The sequence below is a fragment of the Pristiophorus japonicus genome, chromosome 9 (genome assembly GCF_044704955.1).
Source record: "Pristiophorus japonicus isolate sPriJap1 chromosome 9, sPriJap1.hap1, whole genome shotgun sequence".
In the NCBI taxonomy this organism is placed as follows: domain Eukaryota; kingdom Metazoa; phylum Chordata; class Chondrichthyes; family Pristiophoridae; genus Pristiophorus; species Pristiophorus japonicus.
Genome location: NC_091985.1, coordinates 102,608,964 through 102,620,203, shown reverse-complemented (window position 1 = coordinate 102,620,203; position 11,240 = coordinate 102,608,964). Strand labels below are relative to the sequence as shown.

At 46.9% G+C, this 11,240-nt stretch overlaps 1 protein-coding gene across 4 annotated transcripts in view; it reads left to right on the top strand.

Annotated features, from left to right (window-relative positions):
- Nucleotides 1-1,215: 1,215 nt before the first annotated feature.
- pde10a (phosphodiesterase 10A) overlaps nt 1,216-11,240 on the top strand; it is a 662,262-nt gene continuing 652,237 nt past the window's right edge. For 3 of the 4 annotated variants that reach the window (XM_070889660.1, XM_070889658.1, XM_070889662.1), the window contains exon 1: nt 2,418-2,657. In XM_070889660.1, the coding sequence (XP_070745761.1) occupies nt 2,561-2,657 (97 nt within the window). In that variant the 5' untranslated portion in view covers nt 2,418-2,560. Of the gene's footprint in view, nt 1,505-2,417; nt 2,658-11,240 lie in introns of those variants that run through there. The other variant, XM_070889659.1, reaches the window with a different exon arrangement.

The window sequence follows — 11,240 nt, the reverse complement described above, 5'->3', positions numbered from 1 at the left end:
CCCTTGGGATTCGTTTTTTGTGATACAAAAATCTAGGATCGAAAATGCATACCAGTTTTGGATTAAAGGACGTGATTAAAACGCTAGAGATATAACTTTTGTAAAATGTTTTATTATTTTACTGCATTTGAATCGAACGTTACTATTCTTACACATGTTGAGCCGGTACATCAAATTAAATCACGAGAATCCATATTGTAAAAATTAAATGAAGGGATTGAATTTCGTAACATTTTTAATAAAATGGGACCATTAACTTTAAATTCTCAGTGCACCCAATCGGAAACTGGCATATTGCGTGTCTGACTGAACTCAAAACCTTCGCGCCTGTCTGCTGTGAGAGCTTATTCAACGTTCACGAACACAGCTTGAGGTTGGCTGCCAGGCTGCCTGCGCTAATGTATATTGTGTGTAAATTGATGAGTCATGATGTTTATGTATACCTGGACACGCCTGTTTGTTTCCCTTCTCCTCCCTCACGTTCTATAATGAGCTAAGCAGTTTAGATAAAATACATATTTATCTATTTCCTGACTCTGTATTGTACGTGTTTGCCGCACTCTGTACATTACACGATCTGATTACACTGCAACACTTTCAGAAAAAGCTATGCTTTGTAAAGGACTGAAAAAGGGACGAAGAGTAATTGGAGCAACCTTGTGCAAGCTTAAAAGCCACAATCCCAAAGTCCCTCACTGACTGACATATATTTAATAACTGCCTTTAATTTAGAATTTTCCACTTTATTACTAAAAATTGAGTAATGCAACCAAAATTTGCTTCGCTGCATCGTCCCGTATTTCCGTTTTTTCGTGTGAATTGTACTGATGTATTACACAAGAAGTGCCTGATGTGATTTTGATTCCGCCAGCGGGCGTCTTTCTTTTGAACTGACGTCGAGAATGATTCAACCTGCGTTAAGGAACTTTATTAGAAAATTAATAAAAGGAAACCAACAAAGCACGAACCGCTGCTTTCCACCCATTATCAAATCTGGCTTTTGTTCACCCGTTCGTTGGAAAGTATATTTAAATAGATTGGGGAAGAAGGGCACATAAAGTTCACATTTTTATCGATTTGACACGAAAGCAAGGTTATGTGCATGATGCATTGACGGTGAGGGCCCCCAGGGATTTGGCTTTGCTCCCTCCCCTTGTCACTTCTCTCTGGTTGCCTCCAACCGGCAGAAATTGCTCACATCCCGCCCCCGCCCGGGTAGCAAACATCACTGAGCCAGTGCGGGGTGGGGATGCTGTCCGCCTCTCAGTAGCAGATCCGCCCTTCCAGCACCTTCGCCCTCCTCCTCAGCCAGCGGCAGCACTGAGTGCCGGCAGCTCGGAGCCAGCCTCTGGCAGCAACGCCCTCGGAATTAAAGCGAGCGGGAAAAGGAGCGGAGCGCGGGGCAGCTCCCGGATCCTCCAGTACCGGCCAGACATGGAGAACAGACCCTCCTCCTCCCTCCCGGGCTGCTGCCGGAGATTCGCCGACTGTCTCTTCGGCTGTAGTAGGTTTCCTCAGCCGCCTCTCGCGGTTTTACCTCAGCCTTTGGTTGCTGGTTTGGGGACTGGGTCCCGGCGACGGTTGCACCGGCCAGAGTTGGCTGCTTATTGTAAAGGAGGAGAGAGGGCAGGGCCTGGGCGGTGAGGTGAGAGAGGTGTGAGGGTAGGGGTGAATGGGGCAATGATGGGCGAGGGTCACAGTAGGGGGTCTGGGTGGAGGTCAGGGGTCAGGGGTGTGGGGTGAGTGAGGGTCAGGGGTGAGTGAGTGAGGGGCCTGGGTGTGGTGCGGGGTGGGTGTGGGGTGAGGATCAGGAGTTTGGGTGTGGGGTCAGGGGCCTGGGTGTGGGGTAAGGGCCTGGGGTGAGGATGAGGGTGTGGGGTGAGGGTCAGGGACTTGGGTATTGGGTGAGGGTCCTGAGTGTGGGGTCAGGGACTTGGGTGTGGGTCAGGGACCTGGGTGTGGGGTCAGGGACCTGGGTGTGGGGTGAGGGTCAGGGGCCTGGGTGTGGGGTGAGGGTCAGGGACCTGGGTGTGGGGTGAGGGTCAGGGACCTGGGTGTGGGGTGAGGGTCAGGGGCCTGGGTGTGGGGTCAGGGACTTGGGTGTGGGGTCAGGGTCAGGGGCCTGGGTGCGGGGTCAGGGACCTGGGTGTGGGGTCAGGGACCTGGGTGTGGGGTGAGGGACCTGGGTGTGGGGTGAGGGTCCGGGACCTGGGTGTGGGGTGAGGGTCAGGGGCCTGGGTGAGGGTCAGGGACTTGGTTGTGGGGTCAGGGGCCTGGGTGTGAGGGTCAGGGCCTGGGTGTGGGGTCAGGGCCTGGGTGTGGGGTGGAGACCCTGGGTGTGGGTCGGGTACTGGTGAGGCTGTGATGGGGTGGGTGGGGTGACGGGCTTGGCTTTGTGACGGAGGAGTCGCCCTCAATGGACACGGAGTTGCGGCGACAGCGGGACGGACTCCTGCCCTACTTCCACCGGGCCGGGTCGGCCTCAGATTTTCCTTGTGTGTTTATTCTAAGGGGGCCCGGAGCCGGTGCATGCTAACGGTATCCCCTTGAGTTTAGAGTCATGCCTCGGCGTCTTCTAAACAGTCGCCCCCAAATCACTGATTTCAGCGGATCAGGTTTGAGATTCCTGCGTCGCCGCAAAACACGAATACGAACAGGTGGTGGTAACAGCTTTTATTCTCAATAATATCCAGTGAATATTAAGCGAGGGGATTGTGTCTCTGCACCTGCGCGGGGAGAAGGGAAGGATTCCACGTGAGAGGCAGCTAGGCGAGGCGAGGCAAGGCCTGGTCTGTAGCGGCTCCTCCCTCTCTCACCTCGCTGTCACAGGTAGGAATTGGCGGGCTTCGGCTTCCTTCCCCTCTCCCTGGTGGTGGCCGGTCAGGCCCCAGAGAAATGGAGAGGGGTGCTACACACATCAATTCTGTTCCCATCGCCCATTCAGTCTTTATGGGACGAAATATAATAGCGGCAATGTTTTTTTTAGCGGCTTCCAACTCGGCCACGTAGTGCCCAAAAACACCAGGTGTAGCTGGGTTGCTTTAGGCTTGGGTTGTCATACATCCTTAATTTACTGAGTTTCATATCTAATGAAGTAACGAGAAGTTTAAAAAAAAAAGTTTAGAAGTGAAAGCACTGCCTTTTAAAATGTGGAATGGAAATGTCAACATAACAGAGACCTGAGTTTTTCCAGTAGTATAGCTTTCTCTTTGTTTCCAGTTTTTAGTGCTTCATGTTTTGATGGAAGTCTGTTGGGACGACTATAGTCCAGAAACTTTGGTTGCTATCCTGTTGGAGCTGTTCCCTATGTGTTTTATATTTGCAATAATTTACTTTCACAAAAAAAATCAATAAAATATAGTCAGTACTTGATAGATTAGCAATCACTTCAACATATATTTTAGTTTTAACAAAGGTTGAAGATTCTTTGTGGTAACTTTTCTTTGCAGTGGTAGCATAATGCAACAAAGTAGTAACAGAAATGTTGTTAAATTCTAAAAAGTCCATATAAACTGGAGATTAGTATTTATAGCATTTCTATGTTTCAGTGTAGCACTTGTACAAAATTGAGTGGAACCAGTTCCACAAGGGTTTTGAACCATATACGTGGGAATTTCTCTAGAGTTGAAGGCATTGATTCTTTGCTAGGATACGATTTCACAATATTGGTACCTCTGCCAGATGACCATTCTTGTGAGAACCTCTTCTTGGGCAGTTCCTCTGAGTCGAGGGTGACTTGCTTCCACATTAATGAATTCTCAGATGACTGATGAGTCCAATGCGGGACCTACAGTCTCTATCATAGGTGGGGCAGACGGTGGTTGAAGGGATAGGTGGGTGGGGTGTTTGGGTTGTCGTGCGCTTCTTCCGCTGTTTGCGTTTGGTTTCTGCTTGCTTCCGGTGAAGAGACTCGGTATTTGGCGCCTTCCTGGATGATTCTCCTTCACTTTGAGCGGCCTTGGGCCAGGGGTGTTGGTCGACTGTTGAACTTGTGTGGTGGGGGATTTATGGGGGCAAAAGTACCCAAGCCAGAAAGACTCATCTAGTTGACTGTGAAAGTTTGCTCCGGTTTTATAAATTCTATCTATTGACGCAATTTTCATCGGCCCTGAAATTATGGCATAGGATATCAGTGGGCAAATATTACTACAGTTGTTTGAAGTTCTTATTTGCTATTTTGTCAAAAGGTTAGTTTCTTTTAAAATAAATAGGTTAATTATTTCATTAAAATATCCCGTGGTGTAATTTCAAACCAGGGTTTTGGGGAAGGAAAGAGTCAGGAAGAGCAGGCTGTCCATTTTGTAATAATTATGTCATGTGCATCATATCGGCAATATTTAATTTCAATACAAATTAAGCTGGTGACCCAAAGCTTTTTGTTCAACTTTTCAGAGTTATTGATGGCTCTTTAAATGTGCAAAATTTTAGTTGAAATCAATGGAGCAATGTGTTTCATTTGCATTTAAAAGGTGAATGTCTTCTGAAAAACTGGCAAATGTTTTACATCCTAAGAGGGAAAAGTGTTGTGAGCTAGCTTTTTGTCACTGGAATGCTATGTTATGACATGTTTGCGTTGATTGCATATTCGCAAACAAAAGCTGTTTTGTGTGGGAGAATGACTGCATCATTTCTTATCACAATATTGTACATCTATTTTTACAAATTTGTATATGTATTTGCAAACAAATTGTCACAATATTGTACATGTGTTTTTACAATTTTGAATATATATTTGTAAACAAATGGGTATCATGATAAATATGTCATGTGTCTAAGAGTATTTTAAAAACTTTTTAATTGAGATAATTTATTTAATAAACACTTAGCTAGTTTGTTCCATTGCTATTCAACCCGTCACCTGATTAGATCGAGTTGAGTGATGAATGTGAAGGGTACCCTTTCATGTGCCATTCAATAATGTGCCTGGGAATTGGTTTAGGCTGCAGGTGTTTAAGAATACATTGCCAAAGTCAGTTTAGGCAGCCTACCCACAAAATTACAACTCTGGATTAGGTAGCATATAAATATATTAAAAAAAAAAAACTGAATTGGTAGGTTGCTTGAAGCATTCTGTTTGGAATATAAAACGGCTGTACCACCAACAATGTGAATTAAGGTATGCCTTTAAAAAAAAACTGGCAGATTTACAGTCTTTCATGCTAATAACCAAAGTTGTATTGCAGTTTCTTCATGGCTTGGAATTGCACCATTGTAAAACTACAATATGGTTGGGTTAATAGTGAGGATGGTCAGCAGTTGGTTTGAAGCCATTTCACGATAATCTAGGTAGTCGTTCAGATTTTTTTTTACATATTTAACATGGGATGCCGTACATTTTTAACATCAGTAAAGAACTGACGGGACTTGAATATAATTGTTATCCAAATGGAGCTTTATACCTACTTTTAATTGTACATGTGTATAGATGTCTGGTGCTCTACCTTAGCTAAGTACAGAGCAGTGTGAAGCCAGCAATACAAGTTTGTAATTCTGTTTTAGTTTATCACTACTTTGTGAGTATGTGATTCAAACTACCAGTGGCAGCAATTTTAAGGCTAGTCAGACTGCTCGATAAAAGATGGCATGCATTGCTTTAAATCTGGTGAAATATGTTGTAATTCAGATTAAATATTAGTCAGTAGAATCTACATGTCCTGACAAGGTTACTGAACTAACTTAATTTAGTAACAGTGATATCAAGTAACAGTTGAATATGATTTATTGTAATCTTTAATCTGATATATTTTATTTTCATGATGCCTTTATCTGTGAAAATAATGGGACAAACCGAACATATGTCAAAAAATAAAATGATAGCTGAGAATCCATACTTGCTTCTATCTTCAGAAAAGACCTCGGCTTGTACTCTCTCTTGTAAAATAAGAATTGTTTGTTTTTGTCTGGTTGCTTACAGCTTTAAAAAGTTGACCATAGGCACTTCTAACCCCTTCCAATAAATACAGTTGGGAATATTTGTGTGTACTACTTCAAATTTTGGCAAATATTAGAATTGCTTCATAGCTTTGCTGATCAGAATCTGTGACTAAGACACAGTGGTTGAATAAGGGTCACTGGAGCCTTCTAGCTGTTGTTACAATATAACCTACACACACAAGTTTTACAATTTTAGATTGCATTTTTGCGAAGAGATTTTTCAGATTGCTGTGGAATAACACAATTTGTGAATACAGGAATTAAACCGTGATTCAATTCCAGGATTTCTGGAGAGGTTTAGGGTGCATTTACATTACATTTGTTGGAGCCAAGTGGTTTTGCTGCAGTTGTGTGAATGTGGAGTCTCATTTGATTTCACTTGTCCGGAAATAAACACCCAGTTACTGTACCGAAATTTAGCACCAGTGCTAAGCTAAAAACGCTTTGCATTACCGCTAAACTTATGGTGTAAATGTATACTTTTGGTTTCAATGATATTGCCTACTTAAAAACCAAGAACCTGAGTGTTTCAATATAACAGCAAAACCCTGGTTAATTTCCTAGGGCTAGACTTTCCCCTGATGATCGCTGGGGTATCGTCCATCTACTGCCCAAATAGGCAGGCTATCGCCCATTTCACCTTAAAAGTGGAAAGTTGGGCCGTTACATCGGCCAAAGATCGCTGGCCCAACTTTCGGCATACAAGATTTTGACATCGCCGAGGTGATTGCCCACCGTAACTTTCACCACATCGGCGAGAAGATCGCTGGAGAAAAGCTGCTCCCAACTGGCACTGTTTGGCAGGACTCAGCTACTGACGTTCAAAATGGCATCCAAGGAACTGAGAGGCTGCTTCAAGAAGTGGCTTATGAGGAGAATTAATTTGTGAGTTATTTTAAGGGCCTTATTGACTCTTTGGCAATCATCTGATCACATTTCTATTTGTTGAGGACAAATTTAAGGCATTTATAGCGATAGTGATGGGGTCTACAACTTCTCTACCAGTACTGGTCACTAATCACATGCTGCAGACTGAAAATGGGAGAAGAAGGCATATTGGAGAAGGCAGACAGCTGCGGAGAAGGAGACCTTGCACCCGACGCAGTTACAAAGAAAAGCGATCATACCTGAACTTGTCCGATAACACATGCCTTAGGAGGCTATGCTTCCGAAAGGAGGTCATCGCTGAGATATGCCAGCTCATCAAAGGAGATCTGCAGCCTACCGGCACCATCAGGACTGCACTGCCCGTTGAGGTTAAGGCTACTGCGGCACTTTCCTTCTACGCATCGGGCTCTTTTCAGGCCTCAGCTGACGACATTTGCGCTATCTCTCTCAGCATGCCACACATTGCTCCATTCGACAGGTGACTGAAGCCCTTTACGCATGCAGGTTGGACTTTATAAGCTTCCCTATGACCAAGCAGGCACAGACCGAGAGGGCTCTTGAGTTTCTCGAATAGCAAACTTCCCCAAGGTGCAGGGGGCAATAAACCTGCGAGCACCTTTTAAAGGTATGGAGGTGTTTCAGAACTGAAAGGGATTTCACTCCCTGAATGAGGAGCTCATTGTCAACCACAGCCAAATAATCATGGCAGTCAATGCAAATTTTCCAGGCAGCATCCATGCCGTGCACATCTTGACGAGAGCACTGCCTCTGACCTGTTTAACAGTCAGCCACAAGGTCATGGCTGGATGCTGGGGGATAAAGGATATGGCTTTGCCAGCTGGCTCATGGCCCCCGCCCCCCCCCCATGTAATCCCCAGACGGAAGCCGAGAAGCGCTACAAGGAAAGCCATATAGCTACACGCAATATCGTCAATAAGACAATTGGAGTGCTGAAGCAGTGCTTCAGATGCCTGGACGACTGGAGGCAGCCTATAATACCACCCTGACCAGGTTGCTGAGTTCACTGTGGTGTGCTGCATGTTGCGTAACCTAGCTATAAGGAGAGGACAATAATTGCCAGATGGGACTGCCGGTCCACCTCAGGAGAGAGTGGAGGCGGAAGAGGAAGACAACGAGGATGATTAGGACCTCTGGGAGGAGAGAGTGGAGGGGGAAGACGAGGATGAGGAGGATCTCTGGGAGGAGAATCAACCCACCCACCCCCCCCCCCCCCCAACTCCCCGGCAAAACTGGAAAGGCCTCGTGGGAGTTATGCAGCTGCAAACCTCTTGCATCAGCAGGTCATAAATGAACACTTTGCGTGAACTTACATTGGCGACAGTTACAGTGACAGTTGCAGTTGCGCTATGTTTCATTCTAGCCTGGCCATTGTTTTCCAAGAATTGTATTCATGTTATACTTGCGTTATTAGAAGTGCATGACAATTGTAAAATTTCAAATAAAATTTGTTAATAAAATTGTAAAATGTATTTTTTAAATAACAACTCGCCCAACAGTCACCCAACAAAAAATTCAACAAACGCCCTCCCATCCTCCCAACACCCCCAACATTCAACACATTTTTACATTTTACAACAACAATAACAATCCCCCCTCCCTACCTGCAGCCACGTTTCCCTCCAGGTCCTACAACCCCGCCCACCACGTGATCCCCGAGTAACCACGCCTGGCAGGATCCTCTCTGGGTGGTGGAGGAGAAGACGTTTCTCACAAAACGACTTCCGAGCCAGAAGGAAGTTCTTTCTCCTGACTCGCGTCTGTGCTGGTGTTTTGTGGAACGGCATCTTGGAGTGCAGTGCCGTCTCCCGTCATTGCCGGATGGCATTGTTGGTAGTGGTCTGCTGACCCATTGCCACAACCATGCGCTCGATATCCTCCGATATGTGAGCGGACATTGTGGCAATGTTCCCGTTCATCACTGTGAACGCCTGAAGGAGCACTCGATTCAGGTCGATGCTCTCCCTACACAGTGCAACCATGTCCTCCTTAGGATCTGCCCGTTGGAGCGCGTGCCGACCAGGCTGACTCAACCTACGTGGGGTCGGCGTGGGCACTCTTGGACGCATTGGGGTCACCTGCTGCAAGCCGCTTTGGCCCGCGACTTCTTCTATCGAAGACGACGATGTGGCCGCAGGTACAGTAGATACCTGGATGCAAGGGCATCCTCCTCTGTCTCCATCATTTCCTCCTCTCCCTCTGTGGTCTCCTCCTCAGCACCCATGGTGATAATTGTGTTGTATCTGTAAAGCATGCACTCCCATGTTCCACCACCAGGGAGCTCATCCCCTGAAGTCCCAAGGAAACCCACAGATAAGTCATATGAGGAGCTGTGTACACTGGTTCGGGAGCATCTTGACCCAAGGGAGAGCGTGCTGATGGCGAGGTATCGGTTCTACATGTGCCAGCGATCTGAAGGTCAGGAAGTGGCGAGCTACGTCGCTGAGCTAAGGCAACTTGCAGGACAATGTGAGTTTGATGGCTATCTAGAGCAAATGCTCAGACTTTTTTGTACTGGGCATTGACCACGAGACCATCCTACGAAAACTTACGACTGTAGAGACACTGACCCTCAGTAAGGCCATGGCGATAGCACAGGCATTTATGTGCACCAGTGATAACACCAAACAAATCTCTCAGCACACAAGTGCTAGCAATGTTCATAAATTAACTGGAACTGTGTTTGCGAGCAGAAATGTACAGGGCAGAACCCACAAGTCTGCAACTGCCAGCAGGCCTCAGGTGACTCCGTCCCCAACAAAGGATGAATGTCATGCAATTCACACCTTGTTGGCATTGTGGAGGCTTCCATTCAGCCTGTTCATGCCGCTTCAAAGGGTATGTTTGCAAGAGCTGTGGAACAATGGGGTACCTCCAACGAGCTTGCAAACGAGCTGCAAGCTCTGCAAAACCTGCTAACCACCACGTGGCAGAGAAAGATCGGTCCATGGTGGATCAAAGCAATTTCGAGCCTGAATGGAGGCAGATGCTGAAGTACAAGGGAGGCAGATGCTGAAGTACAAGGGATGCACACATTTTTGACGATTTGTCCACCTATAATGCTAAATGTAAAATTGAATGGCTTACCCGTAGCCATAGAACTGGACACTGGCGCTAGCCAATCCATCATGAGTAAAAAGATGTTTGAGAGACTGTGGTGCAACAAGGCATTCAGACCAGCCCTGAGCCCCATCCACGCGAAACTGATAATGTACACCAAAGAGCTTATCACTGTCCTGGGCAGCGCCATCGTCAAGGTCACCTACGAAGGCACGGTGCACGAACTGCCTCTCTGGATTGTCCCGGGCGATGGCGCCTCACTGCTTGGAAGAAGCTGGCTGGGTAAAATCCGCTGGAACTGGGATGACATCTGGGCGCTATCACATGTCGATGAGGTCTCGTGTATGCAGGTTCTTAACAAATTTCCTTCCCTTTTTGAGTCAGGCATTGGAAACTTTTCCGGGGCGAAGGTGCAGATCCACTTGGTCCCAGAGGCATGACCTATTCACCACAGGCGCGAGCGGTACCTCACATGATGAGGGAGAGAGTGGAAATTGAGCTGGACAGGCTGCAACGTGAGGGCATCATCTCCCTAGCGGAATTCAGCGAGTGGGCCAGCCGGATTGTTCCAGTACTCAAAAGCGATGGCCCAGTCAGGATTTGCGGCAATTATAAAGCAACTATTAATCGTTTCTCGCTACAGGACCAATACCCTCTACCTAAGACAGACGCCTATTTGCGACACTGGCAGGAGGCAAGACGTTCACCAAGAAGCTCGACCTCACTTCGGCCTACATGACGCAGGACCTGGAGGAGTCTTCGAAGGGCCTCACCTGCATCAACACGCACAAGGGACTGTTCATCTACAACAGATGCCCGTTTGGAATTCGGTCAGCTGCAGCGACCTTCCAGAGCCTACTCAAGTCGGTACCACGCACGGTTGTCTTTCAGGGCGACCTATTGGTCACGGGTCGGGACACCGCTGAGCACCTATAAAACCTGAAGGAGGTCCTCCAGCGACTGGATCGCGTCGGGCTGCGGCTGAAGAGGTCGAAATGGGTCTTCATGGCAACAGAAGTGGAGTTTTTGGGGAGAAAGATCGCGGCGAACGGCATTCGGCCCACAGACGCCAAGACAGAGGCTATCAGGAACACACCCAGGCCACACAACGTCATGGAGCTGCGGTCGTTCCTGGGACTCCAACTATTTTGGTAATTTCCTACCGGGATGAAGCACCCTTTTAGAGTGTTATTGCGCAAAGGTGAGAACTGGATATGGGGAAAAAAAACAAGTAATTGCTTTTGAGAATGCCAGAAACATTTTATGCTCCAACAAGCTGCTTGTATTGTATAACCCCTGTAAAAGACTTGTGCTAGCATGTGACGCGTCGTCGTACGGAG